Source organism: Chlorocebus sabaeus, chromosome 20 (assembly GCF_047675955.1).
Source record: "Chlorocebus sabaeus isolate Y175 chromosome 20, mChlSab1.0.hap1, whole genome shotgun sequence".
NCBI classification, from domain to species: domain Eukaryota; kingdom Metazoa; phylum Chordata; class Mammalia; order Primates; family Cercopithecidae; genus Chlorocebus; species Chlorocebus sabaeus.
Window position 1 is genome coordinate 118,082,304 of NC_132923.1, and position 13,178 is coordinate 118,095,481.

A 13,178-nucleotide genomic window follows, 5' to 3' on the forward strand; every position below is an offset into this window, starting at 1 on the left:
TTCCTCAGCCTCCTGAGTAGCTGGGACTACAGGCACATGCCACCATGCCCAGCTATTTATTTTTGCATTTTTAGTAGAGACGGTGTTAAGTCCTTGGCCAGGCTGGTCTCAAACTCCTGGTCTCAAGTGACCTGCTCGCTTTGGCCTCCCAAAGTGTTGGGATTACAGGTGTGAGCCACTGCACCTGGCCCCAGGTCAGATAGTCCTATAGTCTTATTTCCAGATGAAGAACTGAGTACAGAAAAGGAAAAATTAAAACTATTGAAATTTAAAAAGAGATCATTAATAAAGAGGAACAAACTACTGATACATGCTACCACATGGACAAACCTCAAAGACATGGATCACATCTTGTAGAATGTTATTTATCTGACATATGTAGAAAAGGCAACTCTATAGAGACAGATCGTAGATTAGGGGTTGTCTGGGGCAGGGAGTAGAAGTGGGGTTGATGAAATATTCTAAAACTGGTTTATAGTGTTGTTTGCATAACTTGGTAAATTTACTAAAAACAATTGACATGGGTGAATTATATAATATGTAAAATATTCCTCAATAAAGTTGTAAAATAAAGAAATGCAATTACATTCTGCAAATATAACATTTCCTAAGCAGCCATGATCCACTTTACAGGAATTTCTCTAGTAACTAACGGTTCATTCATTTGTTCACCTGAACTCATCTTCATTGAGCACCTATTATGTGCCAGGTTCCATGCCAGGATGTGGGTTCCAGGGTGAATCTGATCAAGTGTTTCTGCTCTAATGGAGAATATGGGTTAGCAAGTGTTAGAAGGCTGGGCTAGAAGGGGTGGAGATGCAGACGAGAAATCCAGCAATGACAAGCGAGTATACTTGGGGCCTGCCACAGGGTGGGCAGTGCTGGCAGAGCCTGGAGGAAGCACCTTCCACCCAGACCTGGCAGGTACTTGAGAAGGTTCTGAGAAGAGAAGTTCTGAGAAGAGAAGGTTCCGAGAAGAGAAGTTTCTGAGAAGAGAAGGTTCCGTGCTTGAGGCTGGGACCTGAAGGATGAGGAGTCGTTAGCAGGTGAAATGGCTGGGGAGTGGGGCAGGAAGAATAAAAGTCATTTGTTCATTCATTTCTTAATTCTTTTATTCATTCATTCAGCAACCTTTCATTGAGAGTAGCTATGCCCATTTCCCTGATGAGGAAATAGAGCCTCAGAGAGGTAAAGTGACTTGCTAGATCACAGATATAAACCTTAGCCAATCTCTTGTTTTAAAAGCCCACTTTTCCCCACTCTCTCCTCTTGCCTCCAAAAAGAGTCTGGGCAGGCTAGACACACCGCTGTGACTTTGAGGGTCAGGAGGAGGTACCTTGCCAAAAAACAAAACCTAATTATCCTTGTTTAGTGAGAGGAGGTTGGCCTGACCCTCAGGGATGTTCCTTTGTCTGTTGGAACCCTCCCCCTGCTTTGAGGACCCATCTTTAGCCCCCTTTGGATCTCGAATGGGGGAGCCAGCCTGCCAGCATCCAGGGTTAAGGGGAGGAAACCACTGGATTCATTGTCTGGGCCAGGGAGGACCTACCATTGGAAAGGGAATGGGACCAGAATTCTAGACCAGGCTTTGCTACCAATTATTCGGGTGACCTGGGTTAGTCCTTACCTCTCTGTGGTCCTCAGTTTTCTGGTCCCCAAAACAAGAGCCTTGGGCTGGCTGCATCCTGAGCTACAAGACTTCTGGCCTCAGATGCCTCCAGATTGATAGGGGCTGGAAGTAGGGTGACACATTCGTTCTGATTTGCTCGTTCAGATTTACTTTCCAGGTTTTAGCATCAACATAAACCTTCTCAGTCCCTGATAAATTGGGATGGTTGGTCACCCTAGCTGGAGGACTGTTAGGTTAACCTCGCCTCACATTTTACCCACCAAGTCAAGACACGCAGCATCTCGCCTTTACTCCTATGTGGTCACGGAACTATTTTCTAGCCATTTTGTTTGTACGTATCGTGTTTCTAGGGCTCAGCTGAAAACCCTCTCAGGTCCAGCTACCACTTCCCTCAGTTCCTTCAGATCTTCTGGGCTCTGCTTGACCATCTCCTTTCCCCTATCCCTGCACCCCCTCCCATTCCTCAGGATGGTCTTTTTTAGTTGTCTCCATCAGCTCCCCTGGAACCCCTTTAGCTCCTTCCTCTGCATTTAATGCAGGATCTGTGCTAGAGCAGGTGCTCCACAAGTCATCATGGAAAGTCTGAATATCTCCAGGGCCCAGGGCAGGGCTGCCCCCACCCCCCAGGAGGGCTTCACACCCCAATTCCAGGGCAACTTTGTTGGCAGGACAGATCCTTCCTGGAAGAGGTTGCAGGGAGCCACTCCTCAGGTGTGACTTCTTAACCCTTTGTCTTCCATGGGACCACTCAGGCATTGGGTGGAGCCTGTGGACCCCTTCTCAGAATAATTTTTTACAAAGGCACTAGGATTACAATGAAAAATCAGTTTACTAAAATAGATATCAAAGTATTATCAATTTGTCATATAGTGATATATGTTCTCCTTTACTAATATATTAAATAAGATTTAGTGGTGGATCTAATATGACTTTAATTTCACAGTTCTGGTAGCTTAGATGATATCTTGAGATGTTTACAGTAACTGTAGTGTGTTATGTAAATACCTGTGATTTCTACTAGTGACAAAATCACAGGGACATCTACTTGCTGTCTACATTCATAATCAAAGGATATGTTGAAAACCATTGGACGGGCACGGTGGCTCACGTCTGTGATCCCAGCACTTCGGAAGGTCGAGGTGGGTGGATCACCTGAGGTCGGGAGTTCGAGACCAGCTTGACCAGCATAGAGAAACCCCCATCTCTACTAAAAACACAAAAAATTAGCCAGGCATGGTGGCGCATGCCTGTAATTCCAGCTACTTGTGAGGCTGAGGCAGGAGAATCGCTTGAACCCCTGAGGTGGAGGTTGTGATGAGCCAAGATCGCACCGTTGCACTCTAACCTGGGCAACAAGAGTGAAACTCTGTCCCGAACAAACAAACAAACAAACAAACAAACAAACAAACAAAAAAACCATTTAGAGATTAGTGAGGATAAAGATAAAACTTTTGTCCACCCCTGTGTCATGAACTCCCCAGAATTCTATCCTCAGTCTTCTTGGGGGTCCATGAACCTCTGCTTCAAGGCAAAGGAGTTTTGATTCTTTAGGTTAGATAAACAAGAACATCCTCAAGAGATGAGAGAATGAAGAGTAAAGGGCAGTGTCCAGACTGGGTTGGGTTAAGCAGAGAAAGGTTTCTAGATGGGTGAGTTTCAGAGCTGGGTGTTTAAGGTGAGTCCGTGTTGGCAGGAAGCAAGGAACTGCGGTTGAGGGAAGGAACTATGGGGAGGGTTTGCTTTTATGGCAAAATCAAAAACACAGCAGACTAACATCATAGCCACATCACTCCAGGGCAAGCCCGTGTCTCCTTTGTCACCAACAACACCAAGGCATTGTCCATGTAAGACAGTGTGCCTGTCCTCAAGTTTACATACAAAGAGACAAAACAAACACAAAAGTTAATAACAAGACAAAAATTAAATTGCAATTTAAAAAATTCAGTCGGAAGAATCTGAAACATGCCACATATCTGGTTAAGTGCATACAATACAAGCCACAGGCGTTCACAGGTGGGGGTCACCTCCCCTCTGAGGTTTGCGGTGAGGACCAAATGCGGGAATGGACACGAGGCCAGCTTTGTGGAAGGCCCGTTAGAGTATGCACTTTGGACCACTGCGGCTACTTAACGTCTCAGTGACCTTCTCTGTAAAATGGGGATAATAAATAAGTATGGTGTCTGACATATACTGATGTTTGCAACATGATTCAGGAGACAACAGAGACTGGAGAACTTGGCCTTTAACGTGGTAGGTGTGAAAACATTTGATTGAATGAACGAATGAATGAATGGGTCCTCGGGTTGCCTTGGTCTGCCCCAGGCTGCCCGCTAAGCCCCAAGTCTGTGAAATGAATCCCCAGCTCTCGGGGTCAACTTCATCTCAGCGTGTGGGTGTGGGTGGTGGGGAGGTGCTCAGCAGCTCAGTGGAGGCCAGGCCCAGGCCGAGTTTGTGGGTGTCATCCCGGGAGGGTCTTGCTCAGCCTCCCCAACCCCCATGCTGCTCGGCGCCTCAGTGGGCGGGGGAACCGGCGGGCTTGGCGGTGCCCGGGTTGATCTCGGGAGGACGAGGCCCGCAGCTAGCGTCCGAGGAGCCCACCCGTGGGTCCGCAGCGTGAAGGACGTGCCGGCCTAGGCGCCGCCTTATCCCCGTAAGGTCGATCTGGGCCTCCCCAGGCTGGAGTGGGGGTGGGGCGCCGGTGCACCTTCGGATACTGTGATCCCCCAGCTCTTCCAGCCGCGGTCGCCCACATCCGAAGGAATTTGGGGCCAGGGGCATTCGGGGCGGAGAGGACAGAGAAACGGAGCCCTCTCGGCAGGCGACGAGGGAGAGCAGCGCCCTAAAAAGTGGAAAGCAAGCGTTGCCGAGGCTGCTGGCCCCTTTAAGAGGCCCGGCTGGCTCTGCGGCGGTTCCAGCTAACTCGGTCCCTGGTGCGGCTCTGCGGTCCAGGTCCCCCAGCAGAGAATCGGCACCCGGCGGGGAGGCAGGACCAGACGCAGGAGAGGGCGTGGCCCCGCCGGGGAGCTGGGCGGAGTCTACGCTGCGGCGAAAGCGGGAGAACCCGGCGGTGGGCGGAGCCAATGGTCTGTGGGTGGGGCCCGGCGCTGCGGGCCTCGTGGGGCGGAGCCTCTGGCTCGGGGAACGCCGCAGAGGGAGGAGGGGTGGGCGGGGCCGCGGCGAGGGCGGGGCCAGTGTCTGCAGTGGGCGGGGCCCGCCGCAGAGTGGGCAGTGCCGGCCGAGAGTCCTCTGCGTGCGGCTGCCGCGGCCCCTCCACAGCGTCTCTGACAGCCCGGGCGGTGCGACCCGCGACCCTTCTGGCCCCGCGCAGATACCGCGGCCTCTACCGCATCCTGAGGAGCGCCCGAGTGCCCTCTCTCGCCTCGGCGCCCGCATCCGGGGCCATCCGTCCCGCCGTCGCTGCGGAGGCCGCATCTGGCGCGCATCTGGAACCACCCGGCCGGCCGCGCTGGAGCCCGCGCCCACCCTGGCCCGGCCGCGCCGGGAGCCCTGCCCGGAGCTGGAGCCGCACCTGGAGCCGCGGGCCCGGGGCCCTGAGCCGCGCAGCCGGCGCATGGTGAACTCGCTGCTGTTCGGGGAGATGGCCTTGGCCTTCGGCTGCCCGCCGGGCGGCGGCGGCGGGGGCTGCCCTGGCGGGGGCGGCGGCGGCGGCGGGGCCGGGCCGGGTCCGTCGCCGGTGACGGCGGCGCTGCGGGACGACCTGGGCTCCAACATCCACCTCCTGAAGGGGCTCAACGTGCGCTTCCGCTGCTTCCTGGCCAAGGTGCACGAGCTGGAGCGGCGCAACCGGCTGCTGGAGAAGCAGCTGGAGCAGCAGCAGAGCGAGCGCGAGCGGCGGCTGCGCTACAAGACCTTCTCCCGCGAGCAGGCCGTGCAGACCGGGCCCGAGCTGCTGCGGCCCCCGGCGCCCGGCGGCGGGCACGGCCTCGGCAGCGGCGCGGCGGCCGGCGTCAACGCCAATGCCGTGGCCCTGGGCGGCCTGCCCCCCGGCGGCGGCTCGCACCCGCAGCACTACGGCCGCCTGCCCGGGACCATCTGGAGCTACACGCAGGTGCGGCGCACGGGCGGCGGCGGCGTGGAGACAGTGCAGGGCCCCGGCGTGTCTTGGGTGCACCCCGACGGCGTAGGCGTGCAGATCGACACCATCACGCCGGAGATCCGCGCGCTCTACAACGTGCTGGCCAAGGTGAAGCGCGAGCGAGACGAGTACAAGCGGAGGTGAGTGGCCGCCCCTCCCCCGCCGCCCTGGGAGGGGGCGCCCAGGTCCAGGCTGCCGCGGAATGCGTGTGCGGGACGGGGGCCGGGCGGGCAGCTGGTCTTGGCAGGTGGGCTGGAAGCTGTGTTTGCAGAGTGCCTTACACATGCCAGGAAGGCCCAATTATCTAGATCCCAGGATGGGGGTGGGCGCTGGCTACCGTGGGGGCCACCTCGATGCCGTCACTGGTTAGGCACATTGTTTTCTAGGTGACATAATAACTATCTGTGTTTTATGTGATCTCATTTAATTCTCAGCACAATACAGCGTGTAAGGCAGACTTATCCTCATCTTATAGATGGGGAAACCGAGGTGCAGAAATGCTAAGTGACTTGCCTAAGGTGGCGTGGCGAAGGAGTTGTGAAACCAGGATTTCAATCAGAGATTTTAACCACTCCTGGCTAGTCTGTCTCCTAGCATAGGTATTTTTTCCCAAGGAAGTAGGAAGTAGGCTCCCCTCCCTCAACAGATGAAAAGAAAAACTCTAACCAACCCACTGCCTTTTTATTTCTTGAATTAAATGAGATCATGTGTTTGAAAATGGATGGATCTGCCCCTGCCCCCTGGGGCCAGTGTCTGCCGTCTTGCTCCAGCTCTGTAACGTCCAGCTTGCTGGGTTGGATAACCACAACTATAGCAGACTGCTCACAAGCTTTTATAAAATGCCTCCTTTCATCCCTCTTCTCCCCACTCCCTGAGTTTCATGGTTTATTGAGCCCTAACAAACTCAGCCTTAAAAATCCCCAGGAGAAGATAATGTTGGGCTGGAGACTGGACATTGAATGGACTGAGACCACCATCTCTGGCTAGAACTGGGGTCCAGACTCTGCAGGACTGGCCAGTGCATTCCTGCCCAGCTCAGATTCCCCAGCTGGGAAACTGTCATTGCTTCCTGCCCGCAGTCTGGCCAACAATACTGTCTGCTTGGCTTTCTGATGAGAGGAGAGGGGTCTCCTATCCTCCTCCTCTTCCCATAAGGGTAGAGGGGTCTGTCTTTGGCATCTCATACCCGGCTGGGGGAGGGGCCCTCTGGCCCTGGCAGTCGCTGTTCCAGGCACGGGCAGCCTTCCACTGGGAGTTATTGGCTCTGAACTCCAGGGCTTGGAGGATGTACTGAGAAGGACCCTTCCTTCCATCTCTGAAGGTCTGCCCAGGGAGCTGGGCATAGGTCTCCTTCCTTATTCTCCCATTGGACAGGCTAGCAACTGGGTAGGATTCAAATGCCAGCCTTATACCTGCTGGTGAGATTATCAAACCACTTGAAATCCTGTTTGCTCATCAGAGAAATGGGAATAATAAAATCTGCCCACAGTTGCTTGAGGGGAGAGCAGGACGGTGATGCTCTTCGGAAGGCATAAAGTAAATCAAGCTGATGTTACTGAAGATGATAGGCACTTTGTCAAGCTAGCGGGGAGTAGAAACGCTGAGGGTCCTCAAGCTCTCTCATGCAGCGCCTAGCTTCCTGGGGGTAGGTCTTACACTCCACTGGGAGCTGGGCTTCTCTCCTGGGTTACCTCTTTCTCTGGAGGTACTTGAGAATGGCCCACCTGGTGCTTTGCCACATAGAGGCCACCTCTCCGCCCCTCATGGTCAATGTCACTGGGGCAGGCTAGGGAAACAGGCACTTGCTCTCGATGGTGAAACTGGGGAGGGATGGGCCGGGCCCTCCTGTCTGCCACTGTTGATCGTGTCGTCATGCCTCAGGCTTGTGTTATGTTTGTTTTATTGTGTGTATGCTTTTTGGACCTGGCTACTAAGGGGATGGGAAAACCGTGCCCAGTCTTGGAGGGAGATGGGTTGGCATTGAGCAATGCTCTATTCAAGTTGCACCCAGGGTGTGGGGTGTGATGTCAGCTTCTGGTGCTGGCCTGGAATGAGGCGGTGCTGCTGAGACAGGTGGAGTGCGGGCGTCTCTCTTCCCGCCCTTCTGGGATGCGCGCACACCTCTTCTTCCATGTTGTTTCTGAAGTTGACTCAAGACTTACGTTGAATTTTTCCAAAGCAAGTATACTCCTTTCCTGGAGCCTCAGTTTCCCCATCTGTGAAGTGAGGTAGGTGGGCTAGAATTGTAGTCCTTGAAACCCCAGGCTTTCTTAGAGATGCTTTGGGGTTCCTTGAATATCTAATAAAAATGATCATTTAAAATAACATTAAGACATTAATACAGTGATAAAAATGTGCTCACTCACCTTTAAGTTCTTAATATTAACTCACTGGGTTCCACTAACACCCTAACTTGTTAATAGTATGTTTTGGGTACCTCCTAAGAATTTTCTTTGGGAAGGAGGGCAGACATTTGATAAACATTTTTTAAAAATTTGAAAAACCACTGGGCTAGATGATCTCAAAGGGTCTTCCCAGCCTTGGCAATATATAAATCTGAGTTTGAGCTCCCAGCCCGCTTCTGATCACCTGGCCATAAGAGAAGTCACCATCTAAGGGATGAGACCCAGGTGTCTGCCTGTACTGTTGTGGCCACAAAGGGTTTTAAATCATCCTAGGATGTCTATCACAGAACTCCAAGCAGTGACACCCAGAAGGAGCCTAACCCAGAAGGGAAAGGTTCCAGGGTTTCTCCTGGTCCACCTGGAGGAACCTGCAGCTCCAGAGACCCCCACTTGCTTCCCCAAAGGACAATTTGGGATGTGAAACTCAGCGATCTTCAAGCCGGAGGCTTGTTGAGTTCCACCTTCATGATTTCTGGCCACGTCCACGTACTACCACCTGTGCTATTGCTTACATAAAATATTTTAACAACTTCATTGAGGTACAACTTACACATCACAAAAGCTGCCCATTTTAAGTGTACAAGTCAAATTCACAGAGTTGTGCAGTCATTACCACAATTCCGTTTTAGAGCATTGCATCACCCCCCAAAAAGATCCTTCATGTCCATTTACAGAAAATTCCCATTCCAAGACCAGCCCAGGTAATCACGGACCTGCTGTCTTTCTAGAAATTGGCCTTTTCCGGACATTTCATAGAAATAGAATCATACACTCTGTAGTCTTTGTGTTTGGCTTTTTTCAGTTAGAGAATGTTTTTTTGAAGTTCATCCATGTTGTAGCATGTATTCGTAGGCTGTTCCTTTTTATAGCAAAAAATATTCCTCTGTAGTGTAGCCCATATTTTGTTTATGAATCCACCCAGGCATTCAATATATTTTAAATTTAAAACGTCAACCGTATACCACCTAGCGTCATCTCATGTGCCATCAGTGGTCCACGAACCGTGCTTTGGAAACACCAACCCAAACCAGAGACCCTGGCCTGGGGTGCCTGGGCCCTGGCCCCAGTCACCACTGCTTTGGTTTTCCCTTGGCCCAACCAGGTCTTTACCACGTGGGAAATGTGGTCGCTGAAGCCGCAATGAGGACAAGATTGTCAAGCGTTGATTTGGAAACCAAAACAAACATCTCTACTCTGTCACCACCCAGGGCCACTAAAATATCCTGTTCTGACTTTGCAAGCTGGGGGCTTTTCCCTGGAGATTCCCACTGAGTTTATCTGAACTCAACAGTGGAGAGTTCCCTGAGTTGGCATCCAGGAGACCTGGACTTTAGGTCCAGCTCTGCCACTGGGTGCTGTGTGACCTCTGGCCAACCGCTGCCCTCTCTGGGCCTCAGATCCTCCACCTTTACATGCAGGAGTTCCTGTAGGTGAGCTCTCTCAGCTCGCTCTCTACTTGAGGTCTGTGACTCCAAGAGGCTCGCGTCGTGGCTGATGTTTCTGCCTCTGGAGACCACAGTGTGTTCGCTGAAGCCTTTCTCTGTTCTGGGCTCCCCCTTCCCTCTCTTGTCTCTGCCCCAGATGACTAGGGTCCAGGCTCCAGGCATGGGCAGTACTGGTCATCCCATCCCCCGGCTTAACTGGTTCAACCGTGTCCCCTCTCTTCATTGGCTCCAAGGAAGGACGTGGGAAAGCTTTCAGGTTGTCAAGAAAAAGGTCCCTCCAGCCTGGCAGCTGCTGCAAAGTTGCTCTGGGCTGGTAGAGGAAGTTGCCCTGTGCTGGAGGAAGTTGCCCAGCATGGTAGTGCTGGCCTAGCTGCCTGTCAGACAGGGCGACTCTTTTGGGGGCCTGGTGCCCCTGTCCAGAAGCCTGTCCAGCCATCCTGGCCCCCTCAGGCCCAGTGTGATTTGCAGCTGGCTGGCCTTGTTCCTTCCCATGCGAGGGGCTGAGTGTATGCGCCCCCCAGTTGAAGTCAGCCTGGAGGCTAGGTTTCTTTTTTCCTGGTGCCTGGGGTGATTGGAGGGTGGTTTGGGAGCCTGGAGAGATCACTGTGATCATTCAGCCTGGTGGTTTTCAAGTGGGCTCTTTAGAGCCCTGGAGTCCATAGCAGGGCGCCTTGGGAGACTTCGGGGACAGTGGGAGGCTGAGTACCTGAGATTTGACCCATGTTGCCCATCGTAACTCCATGCTTCTCTGACTCCCAGATTGTCCGAAAAAGATTCCATTTTAAAAAGTGTTCTACAGTTTTTGAAAAGAAAGAAACTGCTGATTCAGCTGAGTGCTTTCATTTTAAAGGTGGGGAAACCAAGGCCCAGAGGGGGCTGGCCCTCTGTGCCGAACTGGGCAGATCTTCCATCTGCTGCGCAGAGCTGGCCTCCCCACCTCGACGTGTTGCCCGCATCATCTTCCCGCAGTCGAGGCTTTGTTATGTTCTTTCCATCTTTTTGTGTGTCTGTTTGAAACATTTTTTTAAAAAGCCACTTTCTGGGATGGGAGGGACTTTTGTCACAGCTATTTCTGACTGTGAGCCGGAAGGGGCTGGGCTGTCGGCCGGAATGAAGGACTCCAAAAAGGGATGGTGGGTGGGTCAGCTGGAGTGTCCCCTGCCCGTTCTCGTCACACCCCAGGGGGGCCCTCAAGCAGGTGGGTGCTGGCCCCTGAATGTCCCAAAGCTCGAATGCTGCCCTGGAATAGAAAGCTGAGGGCTTTGTTCCCTGCCACTCCCATTGACACTTTCGTTATTTCTGAAGATGGCACCGATACGGATTCTTGATTTCTGATTTTCCAGTGAGGCAGCCTTCGATGGTGGAACAGGGTTTCACATCCTGGCTCTGCCACTGTCTGTGTGAACGTGGGCAAGTGGCTTGGTCACTCCAAGCTGCCCGTGGAGCTCCCCGCTTTGTCTTCTGTAAAAGAGGGGTCATCTTGTTGCTCTCCCAGGGATTGAGAAGGAACAAATGAGGTCTGGTGTTAAGGTACCTGGGGCTTGGCAGGTTTTGGGCATGCCTACCCCCACCCCAGCCCAGCCCCCTTCCCCTGGCAAAGTCTGTTCCTTTAATTTACAAGGATTTCTCAGCATGGCCCTGACTGCCTAACAAGTCCATTTCAGGGCACGTTGCCGCTCTCTCTGTCCCACGGAGGCGCCAGAGGTGGTGTTGGGGGTGGAGGGAAAGGGCTGCTTCTTTGTCCAGCATCTAAGAAGCCTGTTTGACCTACTCTTAGCCGTTGATTTGTGCCTCCGGAAATCTCTCGCCATCCCCCAGCCCTTTCTCCCAACTTCCTTTAAGAGAAACACACAAACCCCTCCATCTAGCGCCTCGGGTCTCTTGAGAACTATATTACAGAATCCCTTGGCTGGGTTGGCATTCTCACTGGGGACAAATTTGGGAGCGATTCTCAGAGCCTCAAGCTAGAGGGAGGAGAATAAGGTCCCAGAAAAGAAAAGGAAGCAGGGAGACAGCTGACGCTGAAGATTCCTTCTCAGAGGAATGCGAGGCGGGGCTTTGCCTTGGCAAACGAGACCGGATGCGGGGCCCCTGGGTCCCCCTTCCCCCCACGTGTATGCACAGTCTCACACACATGTACATGCACACACAATCACACACACATGCAGATGCACACACCAGGCTCTCCGTTCAGTCCTGTAGCTCACGTCCCCACACATGACTGTGTTTGAAGGACACAGAAGGGTAGACCCGGAATTTGAACACGCCCTTTGCTGCAACGAGATGCGTTGCCTTCCAGGAGAATTGATTTAAACTGTGCCATGTGTCAGTGACACCGGAGGCTGTGGGCTTTGCATTTGCAGTCCTGGCTTTTGATCGCATTGAGAGGTGAAAGCCGGCTGGCGTTCCATTTATTTCCTATGTCGCGGATGGCTGAAGCCCCGGGATGGGGAGGAGGCAGCCCTGCCACGTCCCTGTACTCAGGATTAGGGATGTGTTGCCTTTTCCTGACTTTCTGTCGTCAGGCGGTCCTGAGCGCCCACCACCTCCCACATCACAGCCCTCCACACCCGGAGCTGTAACTACCTGGCATGTGTCTGCGCCTGCATCGACTGGAAGCTCTGTGGGGGCCGGCTGCAGCTCTGGCTTCATCTGCCACTGGCAGAGCCCAGCCAGGACCTGGCCAAGGTCCATGCTGAGTAAATACTCATGCAGCAGGGAGGCCTCTGTGTCTGGCTGCCGTGAGCTAGTAGGCCTCCAGGAGGATGAGACAGGAGACGGACGACATAGACCACGTCCAGGGATTCGGCTGCTTGTGGAGGGGATGGCCTGCACTTGGAATCAGAAGGTCTGGGCCAAAGTTCAAAGTTTGAATGAACCCCCAAGCCTGGCAGTGCTGGGTGCTGGGGCCCCAGGGCAGCAGTTAAAAGCTGAGTGAGCTTGGGCTAGTCACTGCCTCTCGAGCCTCAGTTTCTTCATCTGTAAAACAGGGATGCTAAAGCTCTGTGTCTAGAGGTTGTGGAAGAAGTAGATGGGCTCACCTAGCTACAGCACAGCACGTGTAAATGGTCAAGTTCAGAATGATTTCACAGGGCAGCGAGTGGGTGCCCTACAGAGGCTGAGCTGCGCTGGCCCTGTGGGGTGGGCAGAGGTTGAGAACCAAGCTGGAAACCGGGAGAGGGTGTCCCGTGCCCTTTGCTGGCAGCATCTGTGGGTTGCACAGCCCTTTGAGCATTGCCAGACTGTGAGGTGCTTAGAAAATTCCAGGCCAGATGGGAGGCTGCTAAAGGTTTGTGACGTTGCCGCCGCCTGCCCACCGGGGGAGTATCCTCCCACCCACACTGGGCACCGGGCGCATGGCTTCCTGGGCAGGATGTGGTTTCTCATTCTAGATCTGGTACAAGAGAGGGTACTTGTCACCCAACAGTAAACGTGGCAAATGGCAATGCCTGGTTCTCTCGAGGGTCCGTGGAGCCCAGGTTCTGCTCTGGGTTTGCCTGCAGTGTGGTCTGGTCTTCACTATGCCCACCTGGGAATGGGGACAGTGGGAAAGTGGGCTTGCTCAGCAACCCTGTGAAGACTGCATTCTCTCTGTAACGTAG

General features: G+C 53.4%; 1 protein-coding gene across 2 annotated transcripts in view; it reads left to right on the forward strand.

Moving 5' to 3' along the window:
• The first annotated feature begins 4,847 nt into the window (after positions 1-4,847).
• Positions 4,848-13,178, forward strand: part of IFFO2 (intermediate filament family orphan 2) — a 50,373-nt gene continuing 42,042 nt past the window's right edge. For both annotated transcript variants that reach the window (XM_007980281.3, XM_007980282.3), the window contains exon 1: positions 4,848-5,866. In XM_007980281.3, coding sequence (XP_007978472.1) covers positions 5,202-5,866 — 665 coding nt within the window. In that variant the 5' untranslated portion in view covers positions 4,848-5,201. The remainder of the gene's footprint in view (positions 5,867-13,178) is intronic.